This window comes from Sapajus apella, unplaced genomic scaffold, assembly GCF_009761245.1.
Source record: "Sapajus apella isolate SASKATOON/1434 unplaced genomic scaffold, GSC_monkey_1.0 scaffold6, whole genome shotgun sequence".
In the NCBI taxonomy this organism is placed as follows: domain Eukaryota; kingdom Metazoa; phylum Chordata; class Mammalia; order Primates; family Cebidae; genus Sapajus; species Sapajus apella.
In genome coordinates this window covers 33,248,853-33,267,567 of record NW_022436946.1, presented here as the reverse complement: position 1 = coordinate 33,267,567, position 18,715 = coordinate 33,248,853, and the positions used below count along the sequence as shown (strand labels likewise).

The 18,715-nt window shown below is 38.5% G+C and overlaps 2 protein-coding genes across 2 annotated transcripts in view; one reads left to right on the top strand and one right to left on the bottom strand.

Annotated features, from left to right (window-relative positions):
• Positions 1 to 18,715, bottom strand: part of TRAPPC3L (trafficking protein particle complex 3 like) — a 38,864-nt gene that overhangs the window by 7,884 nt on the left and 12,265 nt on the right. The gene's annotated exons all lie outside the window — the stretch shown is intronic.
• On the top strand, positions 1,599 to 7,616 carry CALHM5 (calcium homeostasis modulator family member 5). The gene is made up of 2 exons (XM_032274974.1): positions 1,599 to 2,614; positions 6,122 to 7,616. The coding sequence occupies exons 1-2, from the start codon at positions 2,075 to 2,077 to the stop codon at positions 6,509 to 6,511; spliced, it is 930 nt and encodes a 309-aa protein (XP_032130865.1). The 5' UTR covers positions 1,599 to 2,074; the 3' UTR covers positions 6,512 to 7,616.

Genomic DNA, 18,715 nt, shown 5'->3' with positions numbered 1-18,715 from the left:
AGATGGATCAAAGACTTACGTGAAACCATAAAATTTCTAGAATAAAACTTAATAAAAACTCTTCTGGATATTGGCTTAGGCAAAGAATTTATGACTAAGACCCAAAAAGCAAATGCAACAAAACCAAGAATAAATAAATGGGACCTAATTAAACTAAAAAGCTTCTGTACAGCAAAAGAAATAAACATCAGAGTAAACGGGCAACCCTCAAAAGGAGAGAAAATATTTGTAAACTATGCATCTGACTAAGGACTAATACCAATTATCTACAAGGAACTCAAACAAATCAGTAAGAAAACAACAAATAATCCCATCAAAAAGTGGGCAAATGACATCAAGACACTTCTCAAAAGAAGATGACCAGCAAACATACAAATGACCAACAAACATAAAAAAAAATGCTCAACATCACTAATCATCAGGGAAATGTAACCTAAAACCACCAGATATCATTTTACCTCAGCCATAATGACTGTTACTAAAAAGGCAAAAAACAATAGATGTTGGTATGAATTTGGTGAAAAGAGAATGCTTGTAGAATTCTGGTAGGAATGTGAATTAGTACAAACTCCATAAAAAACAGTACAGAGATTTCTTTCTTTCCTTCTATTTATTTATTTATTTATTCATTCATTTATTTTTGAGACAGGGTCTTGCACTGTCACCCAGACTGGAATGGAGTTGCCTGATTTGGCTCACCACAACCTCAGCCTCCTGGACTCAAGTGATCTCCCATCTCTGCCTCCCAAATAGCTGGGACTACAGGTGCATGCCACCAAGCCTGGTTAATTTTTTTTTTTTGGTATTTTTTTTATAGAGATGGAGATTCACCATGTTGCCCAGGTTGGTATTGAGCTCCTGGGCTCAAGCAATCCACCTGCCTCGGCCTCCCAAAATGCTAGGATTACAGGTATGAACCACCACACCTGGCCATGGAGATTTCTTTAAGAAATAAAAGTAAATCTACTATTCATTCCAGCAATCCCACTACTGGGTATCTACCCAGAGGAAAAGAATTCATTATATATATATATTTTTTTTTAAACCTGCACATGTATATTTATTACAAAACAATTCACAATTGCACAGATATGAAACTAATCTAAGTACCCATCAACTGATAAACAAAGAAAATGTGGTGTATATTCACCATGGAATACTACTCAGACACAAAAAGATAATGAAATAATGTCTTTTGCAGCAACCTGATGGAGCTGGAGGCCAATATTCCAAGTGAAGTAACTCAGGAAGGAAAAACCAAAAACCGTAGTTCTCACTTATAAGTAGGAAGCAAGCTATGTGTATATAAAGGCATATGGAGTGGTATAATGGACTTTGGAGACTCAGAAAGAGGAAGAGTGGGAGGGGAGTGAGAGATAAAAAAGTACGTATTGGGTACACATATTGGGTGACAGGTGTACTAAAATCTCAGAATTCACCACTATATACGTGTGTGTGTGTGTGTGTGTGTGTGTGTGTAATTCATTCACGTAACCAAAACCCACTTGTACCCCAAAAGTCATATATATATATACACACATTATATATTATATATATATTATATATATATAATGTGTATATATATGAAAACAGAAAGCAAATCTCTGTCTTCTAAATCTTAAGTCATAGCAAGAGAAAAATTTCATCATAAAATTCTAGGTTTGGAAATTTGATTTGTCTCCTGATCAACTGGCTGAAACATCTTTCTGTTAATGTTGATTCCTTACACTGGAAAATTCCTAGACTATTATTTTGTATGAGTGAGAATTTCTTTTCTAGTTTTCAATCCAAACCACATAGAAAGAATGTAAAAATGGAGGCTGTGCACTTTGAATTTATTCTCAGCATTTAGGCTGCAGTATTACAGCCCAATATTCACCAGTAGGAGGCATTATCTAAACATGTTGAGAAATTTTCATTCCTAGGGAATGACATTGTTTCCTTATCTGGCTGAATTCAGTCTGAGAAGAAGGACTGTTGTTTCTAATGAAGAAAGAGCTCCACCCTCGGGCACTGCCACAGCTGCTCTGCCAATAACAAAGGCATAGCATTTTCCCTCTTGTGCATCTACAACATGGATGCTTTTCAGGGCATTTTAAAATTCTTCCTTAATCAGAAAACTGTTATCGGCTATAGCTTCATGGCTCTGCTGACTGTGGGAAGTGAGCGTCTCTTTTCTGTAGTGGCTTTTAAGTGCCCCTGCAGCACTGAGAATATGGCCTATGGGCTGGTTTTCCTCTTTGCTCCTGCCTGGGTGTTACTGATCCTGGGATTCTTTCTGAACAACAGGTCGTGGAGACTCTTCACAGGCTGCTGTGTGAATCCCAGGAAAATCTTTCCCAGAGGCGACAGCTGCCGTTTCTTCTACGTCCTCGGCCAGATTGCCCTGAGCTCATTGGTGGCTCCAGTGATGTGGCTTTCTGTGGCTCTACTCAATGGAACTTTTTATGTATGTGCCATGAGTGGGACGAGAAGTTCAGGACTCCTGGAACTGATTTGCAAGGGTAAGCCCAAAGAGTGCCGGGAAGAACTTTATAAAGTATCTTGTGGCAAAACTAGCATGCTGCCTACCATCAGTGAAGAACTGAAACTGTCCCTTCAGGCTCAGTCTCAGGTAAGAAAAGGCTCACACGCCTTTTTCTCCCAGTGTGAGCTTGAAGTATTCTCTTTGTCCTCCTTTCAGCCAGGGCTGAGTCAGAATATTTTGAAACTAAATGGAAACTGAAACACGATGCAGCATTGACACTATCTCAGGAAAAGCTTTTTAAAGGCTGGATGGCTCAGTAAAGTTGCTGACTGGATTATCTTTTTTCTGGTTCCAAAAAGAAAATATCCTCTGGATTGCCCATATGTAAATACTTAAGTACTTTAAAACAGTCTCTCTGGGTTGACTTGTAAATAAATAATACCTAACACTGAATCATAAATTGAGTGTTAATGGCAGAGCTGTAATTAGAAATTACTGCCTTCTATCAATTATTTATCTTCAAGTTAGTTTCTCAAACACACATATACATTATTCATCTATTAAAATGTAGCTGAACGAAATTAGTTAATACTTTTCAAAGTTGCATGTAATATAATTAGTGTAGAGATTCTCTTGAATACTGCTATCTCTGTGTATACATATTGTCAAGATTGAGAAGAATTTTCCATGTAAAGTAGAAATCAGCTATCTTTAAATAGCCTTCAGTGAAAATGTGACCACATTCTCTAGGGAGGTTATGTTTTCTACTCTGTGCTATACAGCTAAAGGAGTTCTTAATTACTTCAGAAGCTCAAGATCGGGGCATTGTTCCATTTAACAGAAGGAAATTATATCTTTACCTAATTGATACGAGGAAGTAGCCTGTCATTCCTCCAGGCACATGAACACAAATCCAGATGTACAGCCTTAGGAAGGACGGGCTTCCCATTTATGAGTAGTAAGAATTGCATTTCCAAAAGCAAAACAAGCAGTAAGAGTTCATAAGCAGATCCACAAATTGTCAGAAATGCTCTGTGTTTCAATATAAAGGTACTGAAATAGCACTATTTTACTTTTTCAACAGGCATTTGCCTTGGTAACAACACATGAAGGCAAAGTCTATTTTAAAAATCATACATTCCAAAGCTGGTTGGTGGTAAAGTCATACTCTTCATAAATTGTTAAGTCAAGAAATGCTCCAAAACGAAATCTTTTCTTTAATGCATAAGGCACATCTTAGATAAAACATGTCAGGCTCCTAAATGTCTTGTGTCTTTTATTGAAGAAGGGTATAAGTTACAACTCTTATGATAGAATGATTGATTTATGGTTTATGTCCTCAGGCACCAGGCTCCATTTGACAGGGCAAGGCCCAAACCCTTACCATTGTGTGAGCATCTCTTCTCTAAACACAGGCACAAGGAAACCATGCACATCATGTCATAGCTTAGGTTGAGCACACTGACCTGCTGATTTTTCATCAGAATGAGAAGGACCTGGGGCTGATTCCCGTGGGAAGATGCAAAAGAAATGTAAGCAAGAGTAGTTGTATCAATAGCAGGTGCTGACTATAGAGATTCAGACAGGCAGGAGGCAACGTATAGTACAGACCAATAATAGTTGGGCATGTGGTTGGACGTGGAAAAGTACATTCATTCATGGGTGGGGCAGAAAAACAAACAAAAAATATCTAGCTGGATGACTCTCTATTCCCAAGGAAGGTAGAATGGAGTAGTGGAAAGAGCTCAGTCTTGGAACTGTCTGGCCTTAAGTTTGTATGTTGACGCTACCAATCACCAGCTATGTGACCTAGAACTGGTGGTTCGACCTCTCTGAATCCCAGTTTTCTCATAGTTGGTGGTAATATCATCTACTTGGTGGAGAGTTGTTGGAAGATTTAGAGATGACAGACATAAAGAGCCATAAAGCCTCTCGTACATAGTAGGTGTTCCAAGTCAATGAGGAAAACTGCCAGGGTTTGGGGGAGGGCATATGCAAAATGGAACACAGTTGAGGACTGGTGTGGAAGCATCCACCATGCTCTAGTTTGACTCTGGGTACTGTGAATTGAGGGGAAGGATCGGTCAATGCAAAGGTCCTGTGAAAGGGGGAAGGGGACCTAAAGCTGATGGAATAGTTTATAACTCCAGTGGAACTGGCTAAGATACTAAGATGAGATGGCCTGTAGAAGTCTCAGCTGTGGAAAAAGAGGAAGACAGATGATGAAGGAAAGAGGAAGATTTAAGGTAGCCAACCACAAGCCATTCAAGGACTTTCACATGATGGTAGTTGTGCCTCACTCATTAATTATAAGTACAGGAAGATATTATGAGTTCAGTAATACATTTACATAACTGTATATGCATTTGAAGAATGGCAGCATGTAATATTAGCTAAAACTTAATGAATGCATGTGTGCAGCATCATTTCATGAGGTCCACCAAATTATCCTTCAAGGTGGGTAACCCCCATTTCACAAGTGAAGAAACTGAGATACAAAGAATATGCATAGTAAGGGGAAAGTTTAGATTTAAACCTGAGTAGAGCTGGCATTGGTGCAGAGGTTGAGACTCTTCATAAACACTTCATATCTGAGCCAGAGGTTGGGAACCACTAATTTAAAGCTTATTTGTGGTTTTGTTATGGCTTGAATGGGTTCATTTGTAGATTATTATTTCTATTTTCAAGTAGGCCCATCTGCTAAAGAATATTAAGACTTGGCCGGGCGTGGTGGCTCAAGCCTGTAATCCAAGCACTTTGGAGGCCAAGGTGGGCGGATCACTTGAGGTCAGGAGTTCAAGACCAGCCTGACCAACATGGTGAAACCCCGTCTTTAAAATAAATAAATAAATAAATAGAAATTAAAATTTAAAAAAATATATTCAGACTCATTTAAGCTAAATGTCCAGAGACACTTTGAAAAAGTGTTAGTTTTCCAAATACAAAATTAATTCCAATTATGAAAACAGAATTAGAGGGGGAAAAGTTAGAAGATAATTTGAGCTATTTAAACTTTTGCTTTTACAATTCGGAAGAAAAAAAAAACTGAACCATTTCATATGCAGGAAAGAGTTTGTTTTTTCTAATTACCAAAAATCAAGACAAATAATTTTCAAGTTTGAATGATCCTAATTTTTTCTCAGCCTTTAAATTGTTATAGCTTCAGCTTCCTGAATGTACCATCTGTCTCCCTTTTCCACGGGCAGTGAGTAATGACAGAAAAAAAACTAGTCACTGGCCGTGTATATATATTTATCAGTGCCTAAAAACACCTGGCTGAGGAGCTGGTCAAATGACCACATTTACTTATGCACAGAATTTTTTCCTCTCACAGCTAATACTATTAGAGGTTGATTTATCTAAGTCTTACATAATCTATACCTTGTACTGTTTTCCATATGCCTGCCTTCTGGTTATTTCTTTGCACCAGCAATGCTGGGGAGGAGAATAGAGATTGGGTAAACCCTAACTTTATTTTGAGTTAACCTAACAAATTCAAAGAGTTTAAAGGGTTTAAAAATTAATATGAATCATTTCAAATGAGGTATGCCAAAGACTGTGGTAATAATTTAGCTATATACTTCTCAATAATACCACCCTAGCTCCCTAAGTGACTTGGCGTTTACATATACTCAATATTTCTTTCTTCTTAAGATTCTAGGATGGTGCCTGATTTGTTCAGCATCTTTCTTCTCTCTGCTCACCACGTGTTATGCTCGCTGCCGATCTAAAGTTAGCTACCTTCAGCTGAGTTTTTGGAAGACATATTCGCAAAGGGAGAAGGAGCAGTTGGAAAATACGTTTCTGGACTATGCCAACAAGCTGAGTGAGAGGAACCTGAAATGCTTTTTTGAAAACAAGAGGCCAGATGCCTTTCCCATGCCTACGTTTGCTGCCTGGGAGGCTGCTTCAGAGCTGCATTCTTTCGACCAAAGCCGGCAGCACTATAGCACCCTCCACAGAGTGGTGGACAATGGTCTGGAACTTAACCCTGAAAATGATGAGACGACAATGATTCTTGTGGGTACTGCCCACAATATGTAGTTCATCCACCATCACTGACTCATGGTGTTGAGTGGTGTGCTCATTTCGGGATTCTCCTAATGTATCACCAGCAACCTCGATATCTTCTGTATTTTCTTACATTTAGAGTATCTTTATAAGACAGTTACACAAAGGAAACTGCTTTGAAGTTCTCAAGTGGAGTATCAGAATGTGCTCAAATTGATACTGAGGGGTCACAAAAGTGCTCTTGCATTGGTGGAGAGTGGGCTCAGTTGGCCCAAATGTTGCTCCAAGATCTAAGATTTTATCATTCAACAGACAGACTTATGTGAGAGGGCTCATCCGTCTCTATAAATATTGGTTGCAGAATTTAGGGGCAGAGGCAACGACTTGTGGATGAGCAAGTTACTCTTAACAAAATTGCCCTACACAGTGGCTTCTGCTGTGTGATCAGCAGGATGGAATTAATTCCCTCAGAATCTGAAGACCTCAGTCCTCAAAAATAATTAGTTGCAAGAATATGATGCCTAAAATTGAAAGTTTTACGCACATTTTCACTGTATACTGAAAATATGCCCCTGGAAGCAGGGCTGTGTCATGATTTTTGTGGGTTTTATATACTTTTGCCTTTGTGAACCACTTCCTACTTTCAAAATAGCAGTAATAAATATATAGATATATAACAAATATATATACAGAAATATATATTTATAACTGCATTGATAAAAGGTGAATATATTAGCATTTTCTTCAACCTAAAAGTTTATATATTTTCTTCTGATTTTAAAAGAAATTAAAAACGTTTTTGTGGGCCCTTAAAAGTATGATTGGCATTAGGCACAGTGCTTACTAGGCTGTGGGTACATCTTAGTGGGTTTGGGCTACTATAACCAAATATCATAGATTAGGTGGCTTATAAAAAATACAAATTTATTTCTCACAGTTCTGGAGGCTGCAAAGTCTGAGATCAGGGTGCCAGCATGGTCAGGTTTTGGTGAGAGCCATTTTTCAGGTTGCAAACTGCTTGCTGACTTCTAGTGTCCTCCCATGGTGTAAAGTGCAAATAAGCTCCCTTGAGCATTTTTCAGAAGGCACTAATCCCATTCCTGGAGGCTCCACCTTCATGACCCAATTACCCCTCAAAGGCTTTGCTTCTTAATACCATCAGGTTGGGGGTTCGGATTTCAACTTATGAATTTGGGGAGACACAAATATTCAGACTATAGTAGAGTAAATTGGCCCTGACTAAAGGTCTGGGGGACACTGTCCAAAGCAGTACTGACATAAAACTGTATCGTAGTCTTACATTTATCAGAAATAATGCAAATTTTACATTCTACAATGTACTATATCCATATTAATGTATACATATATATGTGTATGTGTATATGTACATAAATTCTTAAATCTCTGAGTAGAATTATGCTTAAAAAAAGAATAACTACGTTTTGTGCTGTGGCTCATACTTTATATCAGTGAGAGTCTATATCCCCTAGTTTGAGAAAAGTGAATATAAACTTATTACCATGAAACATGATGGCAAACTGAATCCTATAGGTACAAGACCCAGAACATGTCTATGTTATTGCCATTTACAAGAAGAAATATATATTTGGTCTTTCCTCCCATTCTGCATGCAGAGCTCCTAAAACCTTTGGGACCTCCCAAGTGATGTGTCTGGTAGTATGCTAATGAGATGACTGATGGTTAGGGACTTCTGAATGGCCTCAGAATGGGATCTGGTTGCCAGGGGAACCAACGATGTGTTTAGAGGGTTGGAACTTTCAGCCCCACTCCCAGACCTTGGGGAAGGGAGAGGAGCTGAAGGTTAAGTCAATCACAAATGGACAGTGATTTAATCAATCATGCCTAAGAATAAAGCTTCCCATAAAAACCCAAAAGGACAAGGTTCAGAGAGCTTCTGAATTGCTCAATACACGAGGGATGGTGTGCCCAGAATGGGCATGGAAGCTCTGTGCCCCTTCCCCCAAACCTGTTCCTGTGCATCTCTTCCATCCGGCTGTTTCTGAGTTATATTCTTTTATAATAGACTGACAATAGTAAATAAGGCTCTTTCTGAGTTCTGTGAGCTGCTCTAGCAAATGATGAAATCTGAGAAGGAAATCATGGGAACCTCTGCTTTGTAGCCATGTCAGAGAGAAGATGTGAGTAACTTTGGAACCTACTGCCTGTGACTAGCGTCTGAAGCTAGGGGAGGTCTTATGGGACTGAGCCCTTAACCTGCTGGGGGTCTGCACTTTATACTGGTGAATGTCAGAATTGAATTGTGAGATATCCAGTTGGTGTTGGAGAATTTGTCAGTGTGGCAGAAAACCCACACAATTGGCGGCAAGGAGCGTTCAGTGTTGAGTGTGAATGTCAAAAAAAAAAAAGTTTGTCTTTTCTACGTATAATATCCTCAGGAACTCGGAGATGCAGGGTCAGACGTCTGTGTGTCTGTGTGCGTATGTGGCAGGAACATAGAGGGATTAGGGATGTGAGGGGTAGAGTTTTCAGAATGCAGGGAGACAAAATTCAGCAAAGAATTCTTATTCTTTTTTGTTTGTTTGTTTGGGACGGAGTTTCGCTCTTGTTACCCAGGCTGGAGTGCAATGGCGCGATCTCGGCTCACCGCAACCTCCGCCTCCTGGGTTCAGGCAATTCTCCTGCCTCAGCTTCCTGAGTAGCTGAGATTACAGGCACGCGCCACCATGCCCAGCTAACGTTTTGTATTTTTAGTAGAGACGGGGTTTCACCATGTTGACCAGGATGGTCTCGATCTCTTGACCTCGTGATCCACCCGCCTCGGCCTCCTAAAGTGCTGGGATTACAGGCTTGAGCCACCGCGTTATTCTTAATCTTTCTTGACTTAAGCTTGCCTGCCCTTAAGTGTCAGTATCGCGAAGAAGCTTATTAGAAAAGCAGGATCTGACAGTATCTAAAACCTGTTGACTCGAGCCTGCAGTTTAACATGATCTTAGCTGATTCCTGTTCAAGTTAAATTTGATAACTCTAGAGTGGTGGTTCTCAAACTTTAGTCCATATAAAAATCATCTGGAGGGCTTATTAAAATGTGGATTGCTGAACTCCACCTCCAGAGTGTCTGATTCAATAGGTTTGCGGTGAGGCAAGAGAATCTGCATTTTAACAAGCTTTTAGGTGATACTGATGCTGCTGATTTAAGGACTACATCTTGAGAATAACTGCTATACAGCACAGAGCAGGGTATTCTGGGGAGGGGAGGCTGTAAGAAATTCAGAATCCTGGGTTGCACTCCAGATCTACTGAATCAGTCATCAACCTATCCAAGACTTTGGAGTGCCTTTCCATTCATTCAAGGATACCTTTGTCCTTTGGGAATATTTTTTTTTCCCTTTATTTATTTTATTGCATTTTAGGTTTTGGGGTACATGTGAAGAACATGCAAAATTGTTGTATAGGAACACACATGGCAGTGTGATTTGCTGCCTTCCTCCCCATCACCTACATCTGGCATTTCTCCCCTTGCTATCTCTCCCCAGCTTCCCACCCCCCACCCTCCCTCCCCTATTTCCCCCCAACTGACCCCAGTGTGTAGTGCTCCCCTCCCTGTGTCCATGTGTTCTCATTGTTCAACACCCGCCTGTGAGTGAGAACATGCGGTGTTTGATCTTCTGCTCTCCTGTCAGTTTATTTTAAAGTTTACTTCACATAAGTTTTACATGTTTCTTGTAAACTCTATTTGCAGGTGTTTTCTTTGTTCCTATTGCAAATGGTTTCTTTTTCCTGCTGTATCTTTCTAAGTGATTGTTGTCTAAGTGCGTGAAAAGCTATTGTCTTGTGCTTAATTTTATCTCTCTACTAATTCTTTTATTGTTTATAGGGCTTTTTAGAATTTGAAAGTAAACATTTTGCAACCCCTAATGACATAATGGATCTAGACAATAAATAATGAATTCTAAACTATTAGGTAAAAGCTGAATGGGGTCAGGCCTTTTGCAATTTGAAGCCACTCATCTATATTAGCATCACTAAAAATCACAACCAGATATTATGTGCCTTATGAGGCAAGGCAAGAATAAGTACATAGTACCACCTGTGAAATATTGTTTCCTAAAAAGCGAAACCTAATACTTGTTGACAAGTATTTAGACATTACATTGCTAGTTTATAGGAAATGTGAGCAACAGAAACAAGGCAATAAGCACCACAAGAAGACAGGCAGATACATCTAGATACAGAACATTCCATTTTACATATGACTCAGTTTCCCCACAGATTAACAATGTTAATAAAAGGAGAATAAAGGAGATATAAGAGACTTAATAACCAGAGATGATATATAGACCTTATCTGTATCCTGTTTCAAACAACCAACTGTAACAAGATAACTTTGAGATATTTAGGGAAATATGAATGAATATTAGATGACTTTTAGAGAATTATTAATTTTGCTATGCATGATAATGGCATGCTGGTTTATGTTTTTTAAAAAAATTCTTCAGTTAGAGATGTATATTTTAATATTTGTGTGTGAACTGTCATGTCTAGAAGTTTCTCTAAAATATTCTAGGAAAGACTGGGTGCAGTAGCTCACATCTGTAATACCAGCACTGTGGGAGGCCGAAGAGAGTGGATCACCTGAGGTCGAGAGTTCGAGACCAGCATGGCCAGCATGGTGAAACCCTATCTCTACTAAAAATACAAAAAAAAAAAAAAAAAGAAATTAGCTGGGCATGGTGACAGGTGCCTGTAATCCCAGCTGCTCAGGAAGCTGAGGCAGGAGAATCGCTTGAACCTGGGTGGCAGAGGTTGCAGTGAGCCAAGATTGTGCCATTGCACCCCAGTCTGGGCAACAAGAGTAAGATTCTATCTCCAAACAAACAAACAAACACTCTAGAAAAAAATCAAAGTTTAGGGAAAAAGCTGAAAGACAAGACAAGAATGGCAAAATATGGAAACTTTTGAAGCTGGATAGTAGGTACATGGAATTCATTACATTATTCACTTTACATTTGTATATGTTTGAAAAATTTCATAAGGTACACAACAAAATAATTCATATGCTAACCTCAGTTATTTTGCTGAAGTTTTGTCAATCACCTCCTGCTTGGCTGGAGTTTACCTTCTAGTACCATTCTCAGCAAGGGCTCGCAGGAATGTCATTTCCTAAATTCTTAATATTTAGCCTGTTCTGTACTTGAAGGACAGCTTGGCTGGTTCATACTTTGTCTATGTGAGTGTATTGTAAGCATTATTTCATTGTCTTTTGTCATTGAATATTGCTGAGAAGCCACAGCCTGATGTCTGATGCTATCTTTATTTTTTTCTTTATTATGAACATGATGTTTTATCCTATATTCTCATTGGTTTCTTTATCTTTCACATCCAAAAATGTTAAATAGGCTTTCAGGTACATCTTTTTGGGTCAATTTTCTGCTAAAAATTATACCCTTTCATTGTGGGGAATCATTTTGTTTTATTTCAATGAAAGAGTTGGAAAATTTTCAACTTATTTTCCTTTCTGTTCTATATGATTTTCAATAAACTATATTATTTTGAATTCAAAACTAAACTGCTATGTTCCTATTGGAATTTAATTTAATTTTAAAAAACTAAGTTAACTTGAAGTTTTGGCTCTTGTTTCATCTAAGTTTCACAAGCATACTGGGAGGGAGGTATTACCTTTTCTGTTTGTATAAATAATGCTAGAGTCCAAAAAGGCTAAGGTGGTTAAGCTACTGTTACATTATAGAACATCATTTTAGATCTACATTTGTCTAATTCTAATTTCCATCACACAAATTCTACCTGATTTTAGTACACTCTTGAGTGTTCATATAACCTTTCAAAGTATGTTCCCTTATTTGTAAAATGAGGATGTTGAATTAGTATATCTCAAAGTCTCTTTCAACTCTGTTTTCCTAAATCTTAGAGCCAGTAGCGTGTGAATTCCCAGTCAAGTGGATTCTTAGTGTCCTCTTGCAAATTGAGGTCTATCTCCAAGTTTCCTGGCCTCTGTCTGGGCTCCTGGACCATTTCCCATCCTGAACAGCTTTTTCACCTTGGGTTTCTAAATATTTAGGATAGTTATGCTCAAACTGTCCTCCTACTGTATCAATTAAGTAAACTTTCCATTTTATTTTTTTTAATTTCCTTAGATTGACAATGGATATATAAGAAATTTTTAGCAGTGGAAAGTTTATAAAAGATTTCAAATGGTCTCCAAACTTTAAATTTGATAGATTTTAGAGTCCACCTTTCTTTCTGGCTGGCTATCTTTTGATAGTTTCAGGTTTCCTGAACCTACAGCCACACCAATGCCAAGAGAAATCTTTACAAGTTTTAAATTACAATTAAAGCTGAGATTAAAATGAATGAATTTCTTTACCTAATCACATTCACTAGGTCATTTCAAGAAATAGGAATAAGTCAGCAAAATAAGAACTTGTGATACTGAGTAACTTTGCTTAAGAACAGTACCTTAAGATATATGCATTCTTTGGCAATTTATAACCTATAAAATGGTGACTAGTTGCATTGTAAAAACATTCTGTGTGCCTATATTTTAACATAGAGATGTGCTTCTGCAATTATAATAATTGCTGATGGTTTCAACAGGACACAATTATTTCTCCCAGGAGTTTGTTGTCCTGGAGGAAACATGAGAGATAGTAATCAGTGTTTTAGAAAGAGTTACTTCCTTAAACAGTTGGCTAACTATGAGTGAATTTCATGACCCTATGGATGAAGTCAAGCAATTAAACAAATATATACTTAAAAGCTGCTGTTTGATAAATTTCCATCTTCTTTGGAGCAATGGCCTCAAAAACACGGTTTCCTTCTCTACCTCTTTCCCTACAGACAAGTTTGTTGTCCTCACTAAAGGTGGGGTGGACTTCGTTTCAATCAAAACTGTTCCACTTTTATCATATCTCTCCAGTGTTTCCCACTTTTTTTCCCAAATGAATTTTTATTTTATTTGGAGCTTGTAAAAGAGGTAAAATGAGAGGTAACTAAGGAAAAAATTTGGATGGAGGGCCTGGAGGAAGGGCAGCCCTAGCCTGCACCCTCACTTCTACAGGAATCACCCTAGAGCTGCATAAAACACAGTTAGAAAACTCTTGTTCTAAACAGTAGATGCCCATTAGGATTGCTGGGAGAGCATTTAAAAAGTTCTAATGCCTGTGCCTTATTCCCAGAGACCACAATTTAAGGGGTCAAAAGTAAGTTCTGAACGTCAGGATTATTTGGAAAGCTCAGGTGATGCTATGCAGGAGCTAAAATTGATAACCCTTGTCCTGGAGTATCACTGAGAGGTCAGGGCAAGTCTGAACCAAATCTTTCTTCTGACACAAACTACAAATCATACCAGGCAGGGATGACCTGGAATTTGGTGTTCCTGATGTGTCTTTCAATCCTTAGGCCTATACAGATCTTGTTTTAGGGTTTTGTTTCCCAGGGTATTTACTCCATGGTTTTCATTTTGTAATAAAGAGTTTTACTGTAAATACTCAGATTAATAAAATGTTCCCAAAGCTATTGCTATTTTCAATTCACTTACAGCAGCAGTCACAATATTGTTCTGACCTTCTTGCTGTTTCTTAAAGGCAGGAGAAGAAATTCCCATGTGAAGTATATCCTCCCTATACTAGAAAGAAAGCAAGATTCTTATCATCAAGGAGGGGCAATTGAGGCTGAAAGAATTTTGTATAGATTTTATTAAAATAATTCTTGCCTTCTTGCCTCCCCAAAAAATTTAGTTGTTTTTTTCACAAATTACTATTCTTTGTCCAATTCAGTAGGTAAGTGTTCAGCTCCTTGGGTCTCCATTTCTTTATTAAAGACTCCCATGCTAGTATTAAGTAAATGTGTATGCTTCTTTCCTGTTGATCTATCTTATGTCAATTTAATTCTCAGGCCAATGTTTTAAAAGAATGCTAGGAGGATAGAGGTGAAGTGTTGCCTTCCCTACAGTTTCATAAGTCAGTTTCACATGAGCTTTATCCAAATAAGTTCAACAGCAGTAATAAAACCAATGCTCTTCAATGCAAAGTCAGGGCAGCCTAGATATTCACATGCTGGGATATCTGGAAGATTCAAAACTTCTCCCCTAGAAGGGAGAAATTAGGACAAATACCTAATGCATGCAGGGCTTAAAACCTAGACGACAGGTTGGTAGGTGCAGCAAGCCACCATGGCACTTGTATACCTATGTAACAAACTTCTGTGTTCAGCACACGAATCCCAGAACATAAAGTAAAATAAAAAAAAAAAACTTCTCCCCTAAAGCATTTTTAGTAATAGAGCAAAAAAGACAAGATATCTAGACAGCCAGATTTCCTGTAAGTCCTAATTATAAACAAAAATGGAAGATGGACATTCATAAGGAAGGTGAGAGGCAGTGCTAAGTTATTTAGTGACTTGAAGAATTTACTAAGAATCAAGCCTTAAGAGATTCTTCTCTGTGACTAAAAAAAAATAATATTAAGCAAATGCAGTCATAATAAAGATTTAAGGGTGACTCCCCTCAATGTACCTTGCCTTCATGTTGGAACTGTGCCGTAAGCAGTGGATGTGAACCTCTGAGTCTGATCTAATTAGTTTCAAAATCCACAGGGCTTGTGGCTATACACATATGCTTTTCCACAAAAGAAAACTTCCTACATTTTTCCTCTTTCACCCCTCCCAGAGGTACATAGCAGAATAGACCAAATGTGTGAGTGGTGACATAAGGCGGTTCTTGCCTACTCAGTGAGGAGAAACAAGCCTAAGTAGTTATGCTGATTTAAACAAGTTTCATATTTTTAATAATCTATCTGCCATATTTCTGGCCCAAATTTTAAGATGTCTTAAAATAATTTATAAATTGCTTTTGCTGTGAATATTCATCATTTTTTAAATATTGAGAATTTTATTACCACAAAGAATTTTTCTTTCCTTTTATTTCCACTCCCTTGTCTACTCAAAAACGCTACTAATAGAAAAATGGTCTGACATTCAGCTAATTGTGATGCCAGCCTTCTCTGGAATGTTGTGTTGTGTTGGGCTGTGACTTCCATGGAATTCAATTCCTGCTTACCAAGGGCTCCCACTTATTTTATTTTAATACAGTATGTTGAAAAGAGTAGAAAAAAGAAAAGCAATTCAATAGGCTCTTACAACTAAGTTTTGAGTCAGCTTTTGAAAAACAGTAAGAGCAAAGAAAGCTTTTATATTTAGGCTTATCTGATGAGCTTCCTTTTGTTGTAGTTGTTGTTGTTGATGAGGGATTAAAGGGATCAGTAATCCTAGGAAAATGTTGAGAATGTGGCATATATGGTGCTTTAACCCTTGGGTCCTCCCCTGACTACACTGTGCTGAGAACTGCTCTCACCAGGTCTCCTGTTTCTACCTGGTGGGTTGTGAACCTACATTCTTCACATTTGTCCAGACTCTTCAGGTTAATAACCGAACCTCTCTCTTGGCTTTGCTGTACCCCTTCAGCTCTTGCATGGTAATGAATGACTGCAACTCCAGGTTTAAAAGACTGATGCTCCTTACCTATACAGATTCCTTCCTTGGATCTCCTCCCATTGCAGCATGGGAGCTCTCTCTCTCTCCCTCTCTCTCTCTCTCTCTATTTTTCTCTTTCTCTCTGCCTAATAAATCGCTCTCTGCTAAACTCTTTGGGTCCACAGTATTCATTTGAACGGTGAGCTCACTGTGCCTCTGGGGCCCCTTTCCTCATTCTTTGGGTTAGAGAGGCCAAGAACCTCAGAATCTGAATGGGGAGAAAGTTGAGTACACAGCCCAGCCCCAGTTACATCTTGGTTGCAAATCTCACTAGACCCTGGGGATTTTGTTCCATTCCAATACCTGGGTTTCCTACTTCAATCTTTTGGCTGGGGTGGGAGGCAAGTACAATAACAGCTAATTTCACAAATATACACTTATGTGTTATTCTAGGATAAGACAGTGGCCAGATATCCAAAAATTTTAGAAACTTTGTAACTAACCGTGTCACAACACAGTTGTTGGCTGTCTGATGGAAGTGAAATAAGGGGTAGCCACCATGCACCCTCCCGTCCCAACCTACACTGTTAGGGATCTCCTGGCAGGCTGCTTTAGGTAGAGCACTCTGCTGCTGAAGGTGAAGCAGATTGGAGCTCAGTGGAAGTTGTCCAACATTCATATCTGTCTTCCATATCTATGTGGCAAGCACAGAACCCCCTCTCTATGTAATGTAATGCAGCAGTTACATGTCATCTGGTAAGGATGACAGGTAGGCAGTTGCAATTATGTGCCTTCAGCCCTCATGAAGTGAATGCAGCATCAATGAGTCACTTTTTGAAAGGACCATCAGCAAAAATCAGTCTCCACAATATCAGTGAGAGATTTTAACCAAGTGAAGGGCAGAGATTGCATGAAAGTAAACAGGTTCTGGGTCTTCTAGTTTACGCCCTCCAGGGTGCATTTCTGAACCTATACCTTAAAGTAAGTTGTTGTGTGTCAGAGAAGGAGTGTGTGTGGAAGCGGGTCAAGGAATGGAAAGCAACTCTAAAACTGAAGTTTAAATATTAATCCTAGTAAAAGAAAGAACATTCAGAGGACAGGAAAAAAAAATGCCTCCTCCCCATTTTGTGCACAGCATTATGATGGCAGCAACATTGAAGTCTTGTGCATTGTATTGGGTGCATTACATCTAGACTTAGACCCAGAATTGTGAAATATGGTGACTTTTAGAGAAGTATTTGTTTTTAAGAAGCATGTTATTTAGAAAATGAAAAAAGCCAAATATAGTCAGAAAAAAAAAGAAAGCAAAGTAAGTAAAATACAGAAGCATAAGGAACAACCCCCCCTTCCTTTTTTGTTTACGAAAAAGGAAAAAGCAGCCTAAGATATGCTGCTGTCTCTTACTTGAATGTCCTGGTTTAAGTTCATTTTATCTGGGCACGTTTCCTATTCATGTTAAGAATTAGATCATCTTTGGTAACATTCTTTGAAAAAAAAAAATACATAGAATGTCAAGAGAAAGGAATGAAAAAGACTTAGAAAAAAGAGTAACAAAAGAAAAGTCCCACAGGATTAGGCGACCAGAGCAAGCCTTTGTAACTGGTTCCTTTATAAGAAGTTAAAAGGGAAACCTAATTCTATCTCTTGTAGCACATCATTTTTCTTAGGAGAATTTCGTTATCTTTCTTCTACCAAAGTGTCCCTCTGAGCTCACTGTTCTGAGTAATGTCTGCCCCACTCTAACTAATGGTCTAAAATATTTACTTTGCGTTAACAATGTGGTTTCACTTGACTGCTTCCAAGTAGGGAGGCATTTTGATTTTGAAGTGTTTGTTTTCTTTATTGTTATCTGCAAATGTATCACAAAGCCAGTTTTCTCTACTTCAATACCTTACAGTTAGCATACTAAATTGAGCCTGCAACACTGGTTATTTGCCCCAAATTCTAGCACTGAAACAAAGAAAAACAAACACCAGCATCAGTAAGATGAATAATGTGAGAGAAGTTTCATAAAGTGAGACTGATATATATTACTGTTACTAATTTCCTAGACAAGAAGAGCAAGATGTTTGTCAATTACTTTGCTCTGTTTTTCATACCCAGATTTTCTTCCTGAGGGGCTCCCTGTGATTGCCATGTTGTATCGAATTATTCTGCCATTCTGGTGACAGTTAATGGATTAGGGTGGGCATCTTGAGCCTGGACAGTCAATTCATAGTTTGGCTAGGGCCCTGGAAGTGACCTAGCATGAAACTCTACCTAGCACAGGGCTAGTGATTGGCTGGACAGGTTAAAGACTCTCTTTTTGGGACTTTAAATATGGGACACAAAAAGAAAGTCACAGTTTGGGTGATTGAGCCGAATGCAAATAACACCCAGAGAAAAGAGACTAAGCAGAAGCCTTGAGGCAGCAAAAACTGTGAGGCATCAGAAGCATTGAGGTGGAGAGAAGAAAAAGAAGAATAGAAAGATATTAGTAGGGTATTATATGAGCAGAACAAGCAGAGAAGCACTGAGTCACCAAAATGGCACAGGACTGAAGTAGAGAACCACAAAGGCTTTCTGCTGAGGGTTCAAGATAGATTGAAATTGGAACGATTTTCCAATTTCTGTTCTTTCATGGGGTCTGATTATTGTGTCCCAGAATATCTCTACAATAAACCCTAAAGCTCTGACATAAATCAAATGCTGGTAACCTAAAGGAGTCTACCTGACACCATTTGGCTCCATGATGAATTTTAGGCTAATTTTCAATCATTTTCCATAATA

Bases quoted from the DNA above. Each gene is read 5' to 3' on its own strand.
- CALHM5 (XM_032274974.1), top strand. From the start codon at position 2,075: ATGGATGCTTTTCAGGGCATTTTAAAATTCTTCCTTAATCAGAAAACT. The intron at 2,615-6,121 runs GTAAGAAAAGGC...TTTCTTCTTAAG, and splicing joins CCCTTCAGGCTCAGTCTCAG to ATTCTAGGATGGTGCCTGAT.